This window comes from Macaca fascicularis, chromosome 3 (assembly GCF_037993035.2).
Source record: "Macaca fascicularis isolate 582-1 chromosome 3, T2T-MFA8v1.1".
Taxonomy (NCBI): Eukaryota; Metazoa; Chordata; class Mammalia; order Primates; family Cercopithecidae; genus Macaca; species Macaca fascicularis.
The window spans coordinates 133,913,974-133,926,571 of record NC_088377.1 but is presented as its reverse complement, the minus strand read 5'-3'; the positions used below and the strand labels follow the sequence as shown (position 1 = coordinate 133,926,571).

The 12,598-nt window shown below is 38.8% G+C and overlaps 1 protein-coding gene across 8 annotated transcripts in view; it reads right to left on the bottom strand.

Moving 5' to 3' along the window:
- The window catches only part of ABCB4 (ATP binding cassette subfamily B member 4), a 69,924-nt gene that overhangs the window by 25,037 nt on the left and 32,289 nt on the right, over window positions 1-12,598 (bottom strand). For all 8 annotated transcript variants that reach the window (XM_005550328.4, XM_045388694.2, XM_045388693.2 and 5 more), the window contains 2 exons: window positions 6,708-6,869; window positions 1,791-1,961 (listed from right to left, as the gene is read on the bottom strand). In XM_005550328.4, coding sequence (XP_005550385.3) covers window positions 1,791-1,961; window positions 6,708-6,869 — 333 coding nt within the window. The remainder of the gene's footprint in view (window positions 1-1,790; window positions 1,962-6,707; window positions 6,870-12,598) is intronic.

Below are 12,598 nucleotides of genomic sequence, written 5' to 3'. Positions count from 1 at the left end.
TACTGGAGTTTAAAGAGAGAGTAAAATAACTCTCAAAATAAATGAGGAAATGAAAAGTGGATAATTCCATAGCCAAAAGAGGAGAAATTGCTTATCTTACTTATAATAATGAAGCTCCAAAATGGTACAATTGTTATTCTTCTTTCTATAAATATACCAAGATTAAGACCTCTAAAAGAGGCCTTGTAATTTCTGCAGTAATAGCCTACACAGATAAAAACAGATACACTGCATTCTTGGTAGTATTAGTTTTCTCAGGCCAACACAGGAGTAAAAATAAACTCAGCATTCGTCAACAAATAACATCAAAATATCTCAAAACTATATCTTGAAATAAGGAAATCTTTTTTTGGAATGGATTCCCTCTCTGTAATAAAATTATTTGTTCCAGCCTGGGCAACATGGTAAAACCTTGTCTCTACAAAAAGCACAAAAAAATTAACCAGGTGTGGTGGCACACACCTGTAGTCCCGGCTACTCAGGAGGCTAAAGTGGGACAATCAGTTGACCCCAGGAAGTGGAGGTTGCAGTGAGCTGCGATTGTACCACTGTGCTTCAGCCTGGGCAACACAGCAAGACCCTGTCTCAAAAAATAACATTAAAAATAAATAAATAAATAAATAAAATTGTTAACTGGAATTAATAATCTTCTAAATCCAACGTTGCTATTTCTCACCATTCTCCTCTTTTTCTAAGTAAGATAATTCCTTTTTGTTTTTTGTTTTTTTTTTTTTGAGACGGAGTCTTGCTCTGTCACCCAGGCTGGAGTGCAGTGGCCGGATCTCAGCTCACTGCAAGCTCCACCTCCTGGGTTCACGCCATTCTCCTGCCTCAGCCTCCCAAGTAGCTGGGACTACAGGCACCCGCCACCTCGCCCGGCTAGTTTTTTGTATTTTTTTTTTTTAGTAGAGACGGTGTTTCACCGTGTTAGCCAGGATGGTCTCGATCTCCTGACCTCGTGATCCACCCGTCTCGGCCTCCCAAAGTGCTGGGATTACAGGCTTGAGCCACCGCGCCCAGCCAAGTAAGATAATTCCAATCTAATTTAGAGTGTCAATGCATACCGCAAAAAACCAAAAAAAATTGAATTTTCCATACTCATGCTAAGTATGGCCATGTGATTGAATTATGACCAATGACTTATAAGTAATAGTATTATATGGGAATTCTGGAAAACCTCTTTGTTTCTTCCTGTTGCTTGGACCACAGATGTGATAGGTAGGGCTTCAGGAGCCACATTAGATCATAAGTGACCCTGAGGATGGAAACCTGATGCCAGGGTAGTGCAGATAAAGATGAAGGGAGCTTGTGTCTATGGGGACTGTGGAGCTACCATTCTAGCCCTGAGTTTTTCACCTCTAAGATTTTGGTATGTGAAACAGAAATAAAAGCCCTTATTTGCTTAAACGGATGCTATTCTGGGTTTCCTAATAAAGATAATCAAATGTAATCCTACCCAATAGAGTATGCAAATATCAGGGCCTCTCGTTTTGGAACAGTCTTATTATCTCTGGACCTCAAAGATGAATGTCAAATTCAATTTTAATATTAAGCCTCTCAGCACAAAGACTACATTTCTGGATTTTTTTTCCTTGAAAATCCATTTATAATTGGAACTGATTTCAATTCATTGTCAAATACATTTAAAATTTGAATTTTTTTTCTTTACAAAGAGTATGGCTCATAGTTGCAGTCATCTGTGCCTGAAAAATATTTGCAAGGCTAAGAATTTCAACAATTGTAGCAAAACTACAAAGTAAAAGACTTAATTTAAGTGAAAAACAACTTACAAGTCCATCGATTTCCACATCAAGGCTATTCTGACACATTTGTGAATTTTTAAGGTGTTTCTGAGTAGAATGCCTAAATAGGCGAGATTTCCAGCCATTTGGGGCCATTCCAGTGGCAGCCTTTTCATCATTTAGTTCAAATTCTTCTGACTGGGTCTGGCTACCTGATATCTGAAAGAATATCAAGACATTAAAGTGTATGTGTATGTGTGTGTGTGTGTGTCCAAATGGACGTAACCTCCAAGTTTAGAATCATAAAGCAATTTGGAATATTACATGTATCAAGCTTTTCAGATTTCCTAACTGCTTCTCAATCAAGAATAACTAAAAACCTATAAAGAACTATAGAAAAGTTAAATTCAATTTGAACAATAAGAAAATTGGAGTATAAGAATATTTTCTAAAAATTTAAAGACACATTTTTCATAATCCAGAAAGTATACAGGAATTTACTCAATATGCAGTAATCCAGGGAACAAGTCATGGCCACCAAGAAAGGGAAGACGAGTACATGGAAACACTATCAAGGGTTTGTTTTTAAAGCTACAAACAAGGAAAGCTGAATCAAAGAGCCTGATCACTACCCACGGGAGGTAAAACTGTCTTCCTTGACTGGCTGAATATGGTCATCTTCCTTCCTCACAGTCCTGCTCTGACGCACACCTTGACCCACGTGACCCAACATGCAGGCTCAGCCTCATTGCTGACTGTGAGATCAACTCTCTTTTTAATGGGAATGGGGATGGGGAGTGGTCATCTAAGGACTTTTAGTTCACTGCCTAGTAAGGGTGAGGGAACATCAAGCCCTGCTGGAGTTGGACTTTGGTCTGCTTCCCTATTTGCTTCATCTATGTCCAACTACACATCTTAATGGTTGGTTCAGGGTCTTAGTCCTTGTAGTAGTGTCTTGTTCTTGCTCCTCCCTTCAAGTCTTGCCCTGAACCCAATCCTATGGCTAGTGCCTTACTGTACCTACAATAGCCAATTATGATCTCTTAGCCAATTATGATTTCTTCCAGTTGCTCATTCAACATCTGACAGAACACTGCCCATGTGCTTATATATTGCCTTGAACCACATTGCAATGATATGTTCTGCTTGGTGGACTTCCTTATTTGCTCATTACTGAATCAATTTTATACCATCTCTCAACAAAAACCAATCTAGGCTACAAACTTTGTAACTTATCCCTTGCATTCTCACTGCCATCTGTTCCCACACTGCTACCAGCTTTATTTTCCTAAAGGGCAGCTCAAAATCATCCCCAGCTTCCCAGTACCTGCCCAAGCCTGGATTCCCAAAAATCTAGCTCATGGCAAGTCAAACCGGACCACCTCTCATGAATACTTCCCCGGAACTTTTCCTCTTTTTGTAATCTCATCGATGCTATCAAGAGGTCCATCTCAACGGACAGTTCTTCCAATAAGCCCATTCAGATTTTAGCTTCCTTCTATGACCAAATGAACATTACCTTTCTCTTTCATAATATTTTTTCTGTGCCTTACCTAAAACACTCACTTGGTGTTGGGTGCTTCAGCTGAAAGTCATCAAGCTCCAAGCCAAGATAGCCACTTTTCCACCAGGTGTTAAAAAGTATCTATTTAAAACCAGTAGCCCTCATTTCTTCCACCCAGATATACTTCAGATGTCTCAAAGATTTAATTGTAAAAAGCAGAACAATAAATTCTGAAAGGAAATGGGGTGAATATCCTTTCAAAGAACAACCTCAAATCCTGAAGACATGGAGGAAAAAACTGACAACCTAATTACATACAATTTTAAAGCTTCTTTATAGTAGCCAAATATAACAAAGTGAAATTGAAAGGAACGAAGCAGGAAAAAAAAAATCTCTCCAATACATGTAAGAGAAGAGTGTATTTCCTTTTTATGTAAAGAGTTCTTACAAATCAATAAGAATATTAGGAACAACACAACAGAAAAATGTCCTAATACAGGAACAAATACTTTCACAGAGGAAGAAAAATATAAATGGCCAATAAAAATGTGAAAATAAGCTCAATCTTATAAATAGTTAAATTTGAAGATACTGTTTAACTCTTTAAACTGGCAAAGATGAAAAATAAATATGAAATGGCTATCAGCGGCTATTTGTAGGGATTTGGCTTATGATGACTTTCAAGTTTCTAAAATGTACATGTTTGGATTTTTTTAAAATGCTTGATTTTTTAAAAGAATGCATTACTTTATAATCAGAAAAAAATTAAGATACACTTAAGAGAAACAACTAAGAGCCAACAGTCTACCTAATGGAAAAGCAGTGACACTTCTTAGAAACAACACCAAAACAAGGTTGAATGAAAACCAGGTTGGTCTTTGAGACTTGAGAAAAGAGTACTGCATTAGTTTGAGCATCTGCTGACTCTCAGGCTCACAATGGGTCTTTCCCTCATCTCTCCAGCCTTACCAAGTAAGTGGGAGGGCAAAACTCAAATCAGAAATGTGAAATTTGGGAGTACCAGGTGGAACCATTCAAAGGGGCTGAGAATCACAGAATGCCAGAGCTGGTAGAAATATCAGAGGTCATCTTACTTCAAGCTCATGCTCATTTAGCAAGTGAGGATACCAAAACCCAATTTGGTTAAATGACTTGCTCAAAGCTGTTGCCTAGTTGGTGACAGATTTCTATCATGCCAGACCATTCATTGTTCAGTCTTCAAATGTACAACTTTTCCTAAGAAAGTAAGCTTGGGAATATGATATACAAAGGTGAGAGCTGTCTGTATCTCTTTAGCAGTCTCCCAATCCAAGTCCTGATGGAAGCAGAGATCATTCTTACAGAGCTTATGGCAATAGGACAGCCAAGTGGTTATCTCACTTGAGGATTCAACATGTCATTATGGGCAAAATCACAGACCCTTGGTAACCATTCATGAAATGAAAACTAAAATGGATTTAAAGTAACATTTTATGCATTCCTAACTAGTGAAATGACAAAGATCCTTTATGGTGGCTAGACCATATGGTAGCATTCGGCAAAGACACCGTGATTGATTCCCTCCTACTGGAGAACACTCTCTGGCAAATGCAAGCCTGAGTTATAAAACTTTTCGTCATTACATTTGGTATTTTCATTTGGGGGAATTTGCAAGTTTTAGTAACCACCATTTATCACCATCTAATTTTTTTTAAAAAAAGAAAAACAGCTTTTTTGAAATATAATTAGCATATCACAAAATCTACCCTTTTAAACATTTCAGTGGGTTTTTTTTTTTTTTGGTACACAAATATTCAGATGTTTATTTTTATAAACTTATAGCAACCTCTCATGGTAGGTTTGGTATTCCAAATGTAGAAACAAAGGCTCAGAAGAGTTAAGTTACTTGTCAGAAAACAAGGCAAAATTTTGACAACTTTTTTTGATCTACTTGTGCTCACAATGGCAAAATTAAGAATAGAGAAATACTGGAAACAGACCAAATATCTAACTTTAGAAAAATGACTAATTTCACACATTAATAAAATGAACTTCTGAGCACCCATTAAAATAATAGTATGTGGATGACATATATCTGAAATGTTAAGACAAAAGAACAAAACTATGTGTGTACATACTAATCACAGTTGTATCAAAGCAAATGTATATACTTTCACAAACAGAATCTGTTCATAGAATAAAATATTTTTAGGTTATTTATTCTGCAATGTTGCTCAAGTGACTGAGTATAATAACATGTCTTAATAAGAAGAAAAACCAGTAGTTATCAATATAACCTGTTTTAGGAACTAGAGTGAATGAATGCTCCTTCCTTCCTTCCTTCCTTCCTTCCTTCCTTCCTTCCTTCCTTCCTTCCTTCCTTCCTTCCTCCCTCCCTCCCTCCCTCCCTCTCTCTCTCTCTCTCCTTTCTTTTCTTTTCTTTTCTTTTCTTTTCTTTTCCTTCCTTCCTTTCTCTCTTTCCTTCCTTCCTTCCTTCCTTCCTTCCTTCCTCCCTCCCTCCCTCCCTCCTTGCTTGCTCTCTCTCTTCCTTCCTTCCTTCCTTCCTTCCTTCCTTCCTTCCTTCTCTCTCTCTCTCTCTCTTTCTCTCTCTCTCTTCCCTGAGATGGAGTCTCACTCTGTCACCCAGGCTGGAGTACAGTGGTGTGGTCTCAGCTCATTGCAATCTCCACCTCCTGAATTCAAGTGATTCTCCTGCCTCAGCCTCCCAAGCACCTGGGACTACAGGCGTACGCCACCATGCCCAGCTAATTTTTGTATTTTTAGTAGAGATGGGGTTTCACAATGTTGGCCAGGTTCGTCTCGAACTCCTGACCTCAGGTGATCTGCCCACCTCGGCCTCCCAAAGTGCTGGGATTACAGGCATGAGCCACTGCACCCAGCCTGCTCTTTCCTTTTAAAAGACAAACTATTCACTTCCTAGAGCCATGAATCTTGATGATGGTCTTATTAGGATCATCTGGGAAACAATTTTAGATCACACGAGACCTCCCTCAACCACTAGAGATCCTGGCTCGTTAAAAGGAACCCTACAGCAGTGCTCTGGAAAAGGCTGTCACTTGTCAATGACTTCCCTAAAATGTCTCTGGTAAAGTCTCTAGCATTCCATATAATTCAGAGCCAGGACTCCTCAGACAAGTGTGAAACACTTCTCTCATCCTCTGACTCCCAAAACTCTGATCATTCCATTTTGGTAGAAAGGACCTTTTAGTTTGACCATATTCCCCAGGTAATTAGGAATCTCTGTCCTAAGGAATATATCCATGATGTTTTTGGCCCTTTCCCCTATTTTCTCACCTGCCACCTCTTTACAGATTCTGATTTAAAGTCTCAGATACACACTTTTAGGCATCTCATCGAAGTTTCTTCTTGCTCAGTATAGCAATCATTGGATCATATTTTATTATTTAAAGAACACTATATTGAGGAGCAAATAGCAGAAAAAATTCCTGAAAAGCAAGTACCTGCATGTTGACAAGTTTGAAGTACACCCCTTCCTTCTTCATCAGTTCGCTGTGGCTTCCTTGCTCCACAATTACTCCATCCTCAAACCCAGCAATGACATCTGCATTTCGGACCGTAGACAGTCGGTGTGCTATCACAATGGTGGTCCGGCCTTCTCTGGCCTAAAAGAACAAAAATGTGATGCATCAGGGTTACAGTATTGGCACACTGTCAATTAACATGCACAGTTAAGCACTTGGACGAATGCTGTTTGTAGATGATTAGAGAGTGGTTTATACTCCAGATCTTTGTGTGATTATGGCAAAGGCATCACTCTTGACGCAAAATTAAAGTCAGACTTGAGTTTGGGACCAGACAAGTGGCTAACCCCTTCAGTAGCAGGATGGATGATTTCTCCAGAAACCCATGGTAGTGTCAGTGTTTACTTAAGAAAAACAGGGGTTTGATCCTTCTTCAGTGTTTTCACACTTGTCTGAGAATCCCTAGCTCTAAGTTATATGGAATGCTAGAGACATTACCAGAAATATTTTAGGGAAGTTGTTGCCAAGTGACAGCCTTTTCCAGAGCACTGCTGTAGGGTCCCTTTTTAGGAACCTGATCGTAACTGATTCTGATGAACTGAAAGCAGGCAGTTTAGGTGAAAATGTACCTTGGGATCAGGACTGTTAAAATTATGGTTCAAAACCATCCAAAGCATAATCTTTGGAGTAAGGCAAGTAACTTTGCTCTTTAACAAGTGCGCTAGGTGATTTTTATGCATGCTAAAATCTACAAATCACCTGTCTAACTAGTTTAGTGGCCTCATATGTTTGCTTGGTGGATTTATAAATGGGCATTTAAATCCTAGATAATGCCAATAAAAGTATTGATATTATGTCATTAGTAATAGCTACTCTTTCTGACACTCATTAGCCCTTTTACCCAATAGCTTAAGATCAGTCCTACTCTGAGACAATCAAACCACATCATTAGGATGGTTATTAGAGAATAGCCTAATTCACCTAAATGGTTAACATATAAATTAAAAATGAGAGGCTAGATTCATAATAGGCAAAAAGTGGAAACAATCCAAATATTCATCAATTGGCAAACAAAAAAATGTGGTATATCCATACAATGGAATATTGTTAGGCCATAAAATAGAATGCATTTTGATTCACATCACAACATAGATGAACTTTGAAAACATTGTGCTAAGTGAAAGAAGCCAGTCACAAAAGATGACACATGGTATGATTTTATTTATGTGAGATATCTAAGAATAGGCAAATTCATAGAGACAGAAGGTAGATTCATGGTTGCCAAGGGCTAGAGTGAGGGTGGAATGCAGGGTGACTGGTTTCTTAATGAAGTGGTGTAAATGTTCTGAAATTCGATAGTGGTGATGGTTGCACAACCTTGTGAATATTCTAAAAACCCCGAAATTGTATATTCTTAAGGGGTGAGTTTTATGGCATGTGATTTGTATATCAATTTTTTTAAGATAGCCATGAAAATTCTGAAAAAGAAGTCAATGAGAGGAATAATGAGAAGGAAATATCTCGAACAGATATTAGTACATAAAAAGCTACAGCAATTAAAATAGTAAAATCTAGGGAAAACCAGCATGTGAATGGGTAATTTGATCAACAGAACCAAATGGAGAGTCCAGAAATAGACATAAACCATTTAAGAATTTAATTATAATAAATACGGTACTACCTATTGGTGGAGAAAAGGTGAATTATACAATAAATGGTATTGGGACAATTGTGTAGCCACTTAATAAAGTAATGTGCTATTTCTATTTTAGTCCTTACATTAAAATAAATCCAGATGAATCAATTGTTTTTAAGTAAATATAAAAGAGAAAAATCACTGAAAAGAGAGAGAGGCTAGAACACAGCTCTCTTGGACAACATTTAAGACTATTCTTTCATTTTTAGTATATAAGCCCCAAAGAAGCACTCACAAATATTTACTTATATGGAAGCTGGGTTTAGTCCATATATAATAAAGCATATAAGAAATAATTTGATTACTGTAATTATATTCACAATGCTAATAGTGATGAATAAATTGCTAACAATGACTATATTATCATGATGATGATAATAGGTTGATGATATGTCAACATATATACACAAAGGAATTGGAATCAGATGCATGAGTGAATGATTGCTATGTGAAAGAAATAAAGTATGTGTTCATCAATTTAAAAGTAAGCAACTGTCACCTTTGACCAAGAGAAGTTGGCCAAAGTAGAGCTTTGACACACACAAAAGAGTTTTTTTTTCCAGAGCTCCCAGACATCCTGATGATGACAGGACATTGGCAAATAAATATCCTAGATTTAGGTACACCAACTATTATGAAATTTAGACCTTGGACTAATTTGGGATGTGCAGGGATGAAAGGCGGGCCTAAACAAAGGGAGGACTAATCTACTAGCCTTTCTGGAACTTTGGTAAAACAGCATCAAAATGAAACCTTTTGGAATCTTTTTATAAAAATCACCACAGCATCACCAATTTGGTTCTTTTTTTATTTTTATTTTTTTTTAGATGGATTCTTGCTCTGTTGCCAGGCTGGAATGCAGTTGTGTGATCTTGGTTCACTGCAACCTCCGCCTCCTGGGTTCAAGCAATTATCCTGCCTCAGCCTCCCGAGCAGCTGGGACTACAGGTGTCCGCCACCACGCTCAGCTAATTTTTTTTTTTTTTTTGTATTTTAGTAGAGACGGGGTTTCACCTTGTTGGCCAGGATGGTCTCAATCTCCTGACCTCGTGATCTGCCCGCCTCAGCCTCCCAAAGTGGTGGGATTACAGGGGTGAGCCACTGCACCCAGCCACCATTTTGTTTCTTTTCCTGTTCTTGTATGATAACGCCATGATCAGGAGTGTGCGTGTAGGTATGAAACTGTATTGACTTTCTTTAAAAGAGTCAAAATACCAAATCTGCTGTTATATCTTTCTTCAAGATCTTATATTTAATAGCATTTTAATTATTTTGACAAATAGTTGCTATCTGTAGAGTCAAAAGCTAATATGGTCATCACTATTAAAATTTATTTTAGGGCCGGGCGCTGTGGCTCATGCCTGTAATCCCAGCACTTTGGGAGGCCGAGGCGGGCGGATCAGGTCAGGAGATTGAGACCATCCTGGCCAACATGGGAAAACCCCATCTCTACTAAAAATACAGAAATTAGCTGGGTGTGGTGGCATGTGCCTGTAGTCCCAGATACCCAGGAGGCTGAGGCAGGAGAATTGCCTGAACCTGGGAAGCGGAGGTTGCAGTGAGCCAAGATCACACCACTGCACTCCAGCCTGGAGACAGAGCGAGACTCTGTCTCAAAAAAGAAATATTATTTTAATGTAGACATATTTTCTCAATGAGCTGGACCATCATATTCAATTTAGTAAATATTTAGCCTCTACTATCTGCAAGGCACTGGGCTGCTGTAGAGATTCAAATATGAATCTTTTTATTAATTCTACCTCCTGGGGGTGGCATAAAAATAAGTAGCTAACTACAGTAAGCTGGTGCCACACAAGGAAGAACTGATCAATGTATAAGGATCCACAAAAGAAAAATATTATTCTTCCAGGATGGGTAATTGGGTAGAAATAACAGTAGATATAATAGTGATATATCCTTATGGTCCTCAGAAGCAAGACTACAATTTATAAAATTCAACTTTTCATCATTAAAAAGAGAGTTGGCTTGTAAATTAGAGTGACTGGCTAACTGACTGATTGGTATCATCTTTGGGGATATAGTCATAAAGGGTTTATCTTTAAAGGTATGGTTTATTGTCTGTAAAAATATTAGCATAGTTACCTTGCAGTGTGGAGCCAATTAGTGTAGATTATAAACTATGTTCATAGCAACTATGGCAGATTAATATGGCCACAAACACTTTGTGGCTTCTGCTGTACAGAGGTGGAGTCAATTTCTCTGCCTCCTCAAATCTGGGCAGGCCCTGTAACTTGTTTTGACAAAGAAAATGTAAAGAAATTGATTTCTACAATTTCTGGAGCCCAGGCCTCAAGCGATCTCACACAGCTTGTCTGTTTGCCATCTTCAGATGTCACCCTGGAACCGCAGTGAAAGGAAGTTTCTCTAGCCTCCTAGAGGATAACTGACTTCGGAGAGGAAAAGCAACCTGCCTTAGGCAACAGCTATCCCCAACTGCCAGGCACGTGAGTGAAGCCACCTTGAACATTCCAGCCCAGGTGACCCTGAGCTGACGTAAGACTAGGCAAAACCAGCAGAAAAACCACTTTACCAACCCACAAATTTGTGGGCAATACAAGTTTGTATTTTAAGCCACTAAATTCTTGGCTTAAAACAACTGGTACGGAAATTAGTAATTACACTGGGATGCTGCTGTAACAAAAACCTAAAGCATGTGACGTTGGCTTTGGGATTGAGTGGTAGGTGGTGGTTGAAAGGAAGGTGATAATATTGTTAGTGGAGACTGAAAGGAGAGTAAAGAGGATAGAAAAGGAGTACCTTCGTTATGTAACCTTGGAAAACTTGACAAAAATATTTCCTGCAGTGACTAGGAAGAAAGACATTTTATTTAATGAATCTGTACATCTGGCTGAGGAGATTCCAGACATCTCTAGGAGAGACAAGTGGATTCCCCTAGCTGTGTACAATGAGATTTGGGAAGAGAATGATCAGCTAAAGAATGAGCTACTTGGTTACAAGGAGAATTTAAAGACAATATAGCAGACCCCAGTACTCAGTTGGAAAGTGAAGTTGTTAGTCATCCAGTGAAATTAGGGCAAAAATCAGTGTGTGGGTGTAAGATTTTTAGCAAAAATCTCTGAAAGATTTTAGGCAGAGCCTAGTAGACACTTTCAGCTACAAACACACACACACACACACACACACACACACACACACACACACACAAAGCCTTAAAAACTCTTTAAGAGTTTTCTGATGGCAGATTCACTTGCAGCCCAAAGAAGAGAGGGGCCTGATAAAATGTGGCACATATACACCATGGAATACTATCCAGCCATAAAAAAGGATGAGTTTGTGTCCTTTGTAGGGACATGGATGCAGCTGGAAACCATCATTCTCAGCAAACTATCACAAGAACAGAAAACCAAACACCGCATGTTCTCACTCATAGGTGGGAACTGAACAATGAGATCACTTGGACTCAGGAAGGGGAACATCACACACCGGGGCCTATCATGGGGAGGGGGGAGGGGGGAGGGATTGCAGTGGGAGTTATACCTGATGTAAATGACGAGTTGATGGGTGCTGACGAGTTGATGTGTGCAGCACAGCAACATGGCACAAGTATACATATGTAACAAACCTGCACGTTATGCACATGTACCCTAGAACTTAAAGTATAATAATAATAAAAAATAAAAATAAAAAAAGAAGAGAGGGGCCTGTCTCAAAATAAAATATATAGGCATAACTTCTGGGGCTTGAGTAAATGACAGCTAAATTCTAAGTAAACTCACAAAGTCTTTAAAAGAGTCCTTCAGCTTAGTCTAAAAGAGACTGAAAAAAGTACAAAAGGAAAAGGGCCCTAAATTTCTATGGGCAGAAACATGCTAAGAAAGCCACTCAGCTGCAGACACAGACCATTTCTTATAAAAAAGGAAAGCCCTCTCAGAGGGAAGGTAAAAGACCCTGGAACTAAAGAGAACAATAGACTAGGGAACCCACTCCCGGGGAACAGAATTGGGCCTTAATCAAGAAACATTCCATTTCCCTGGAGTAGTGGGATAATTGGCTGCATGTCAGAATCACTGTGGCCAAGGACTGCTATGAGCTTCCTGTTTGAATGAGTATCTGCTATGATTATCCTGTCCCTGCACCGCAACTCTATGTTGAGAGTATGTGTTGATGATAACTTGTCTTTTTCATAGGTCTC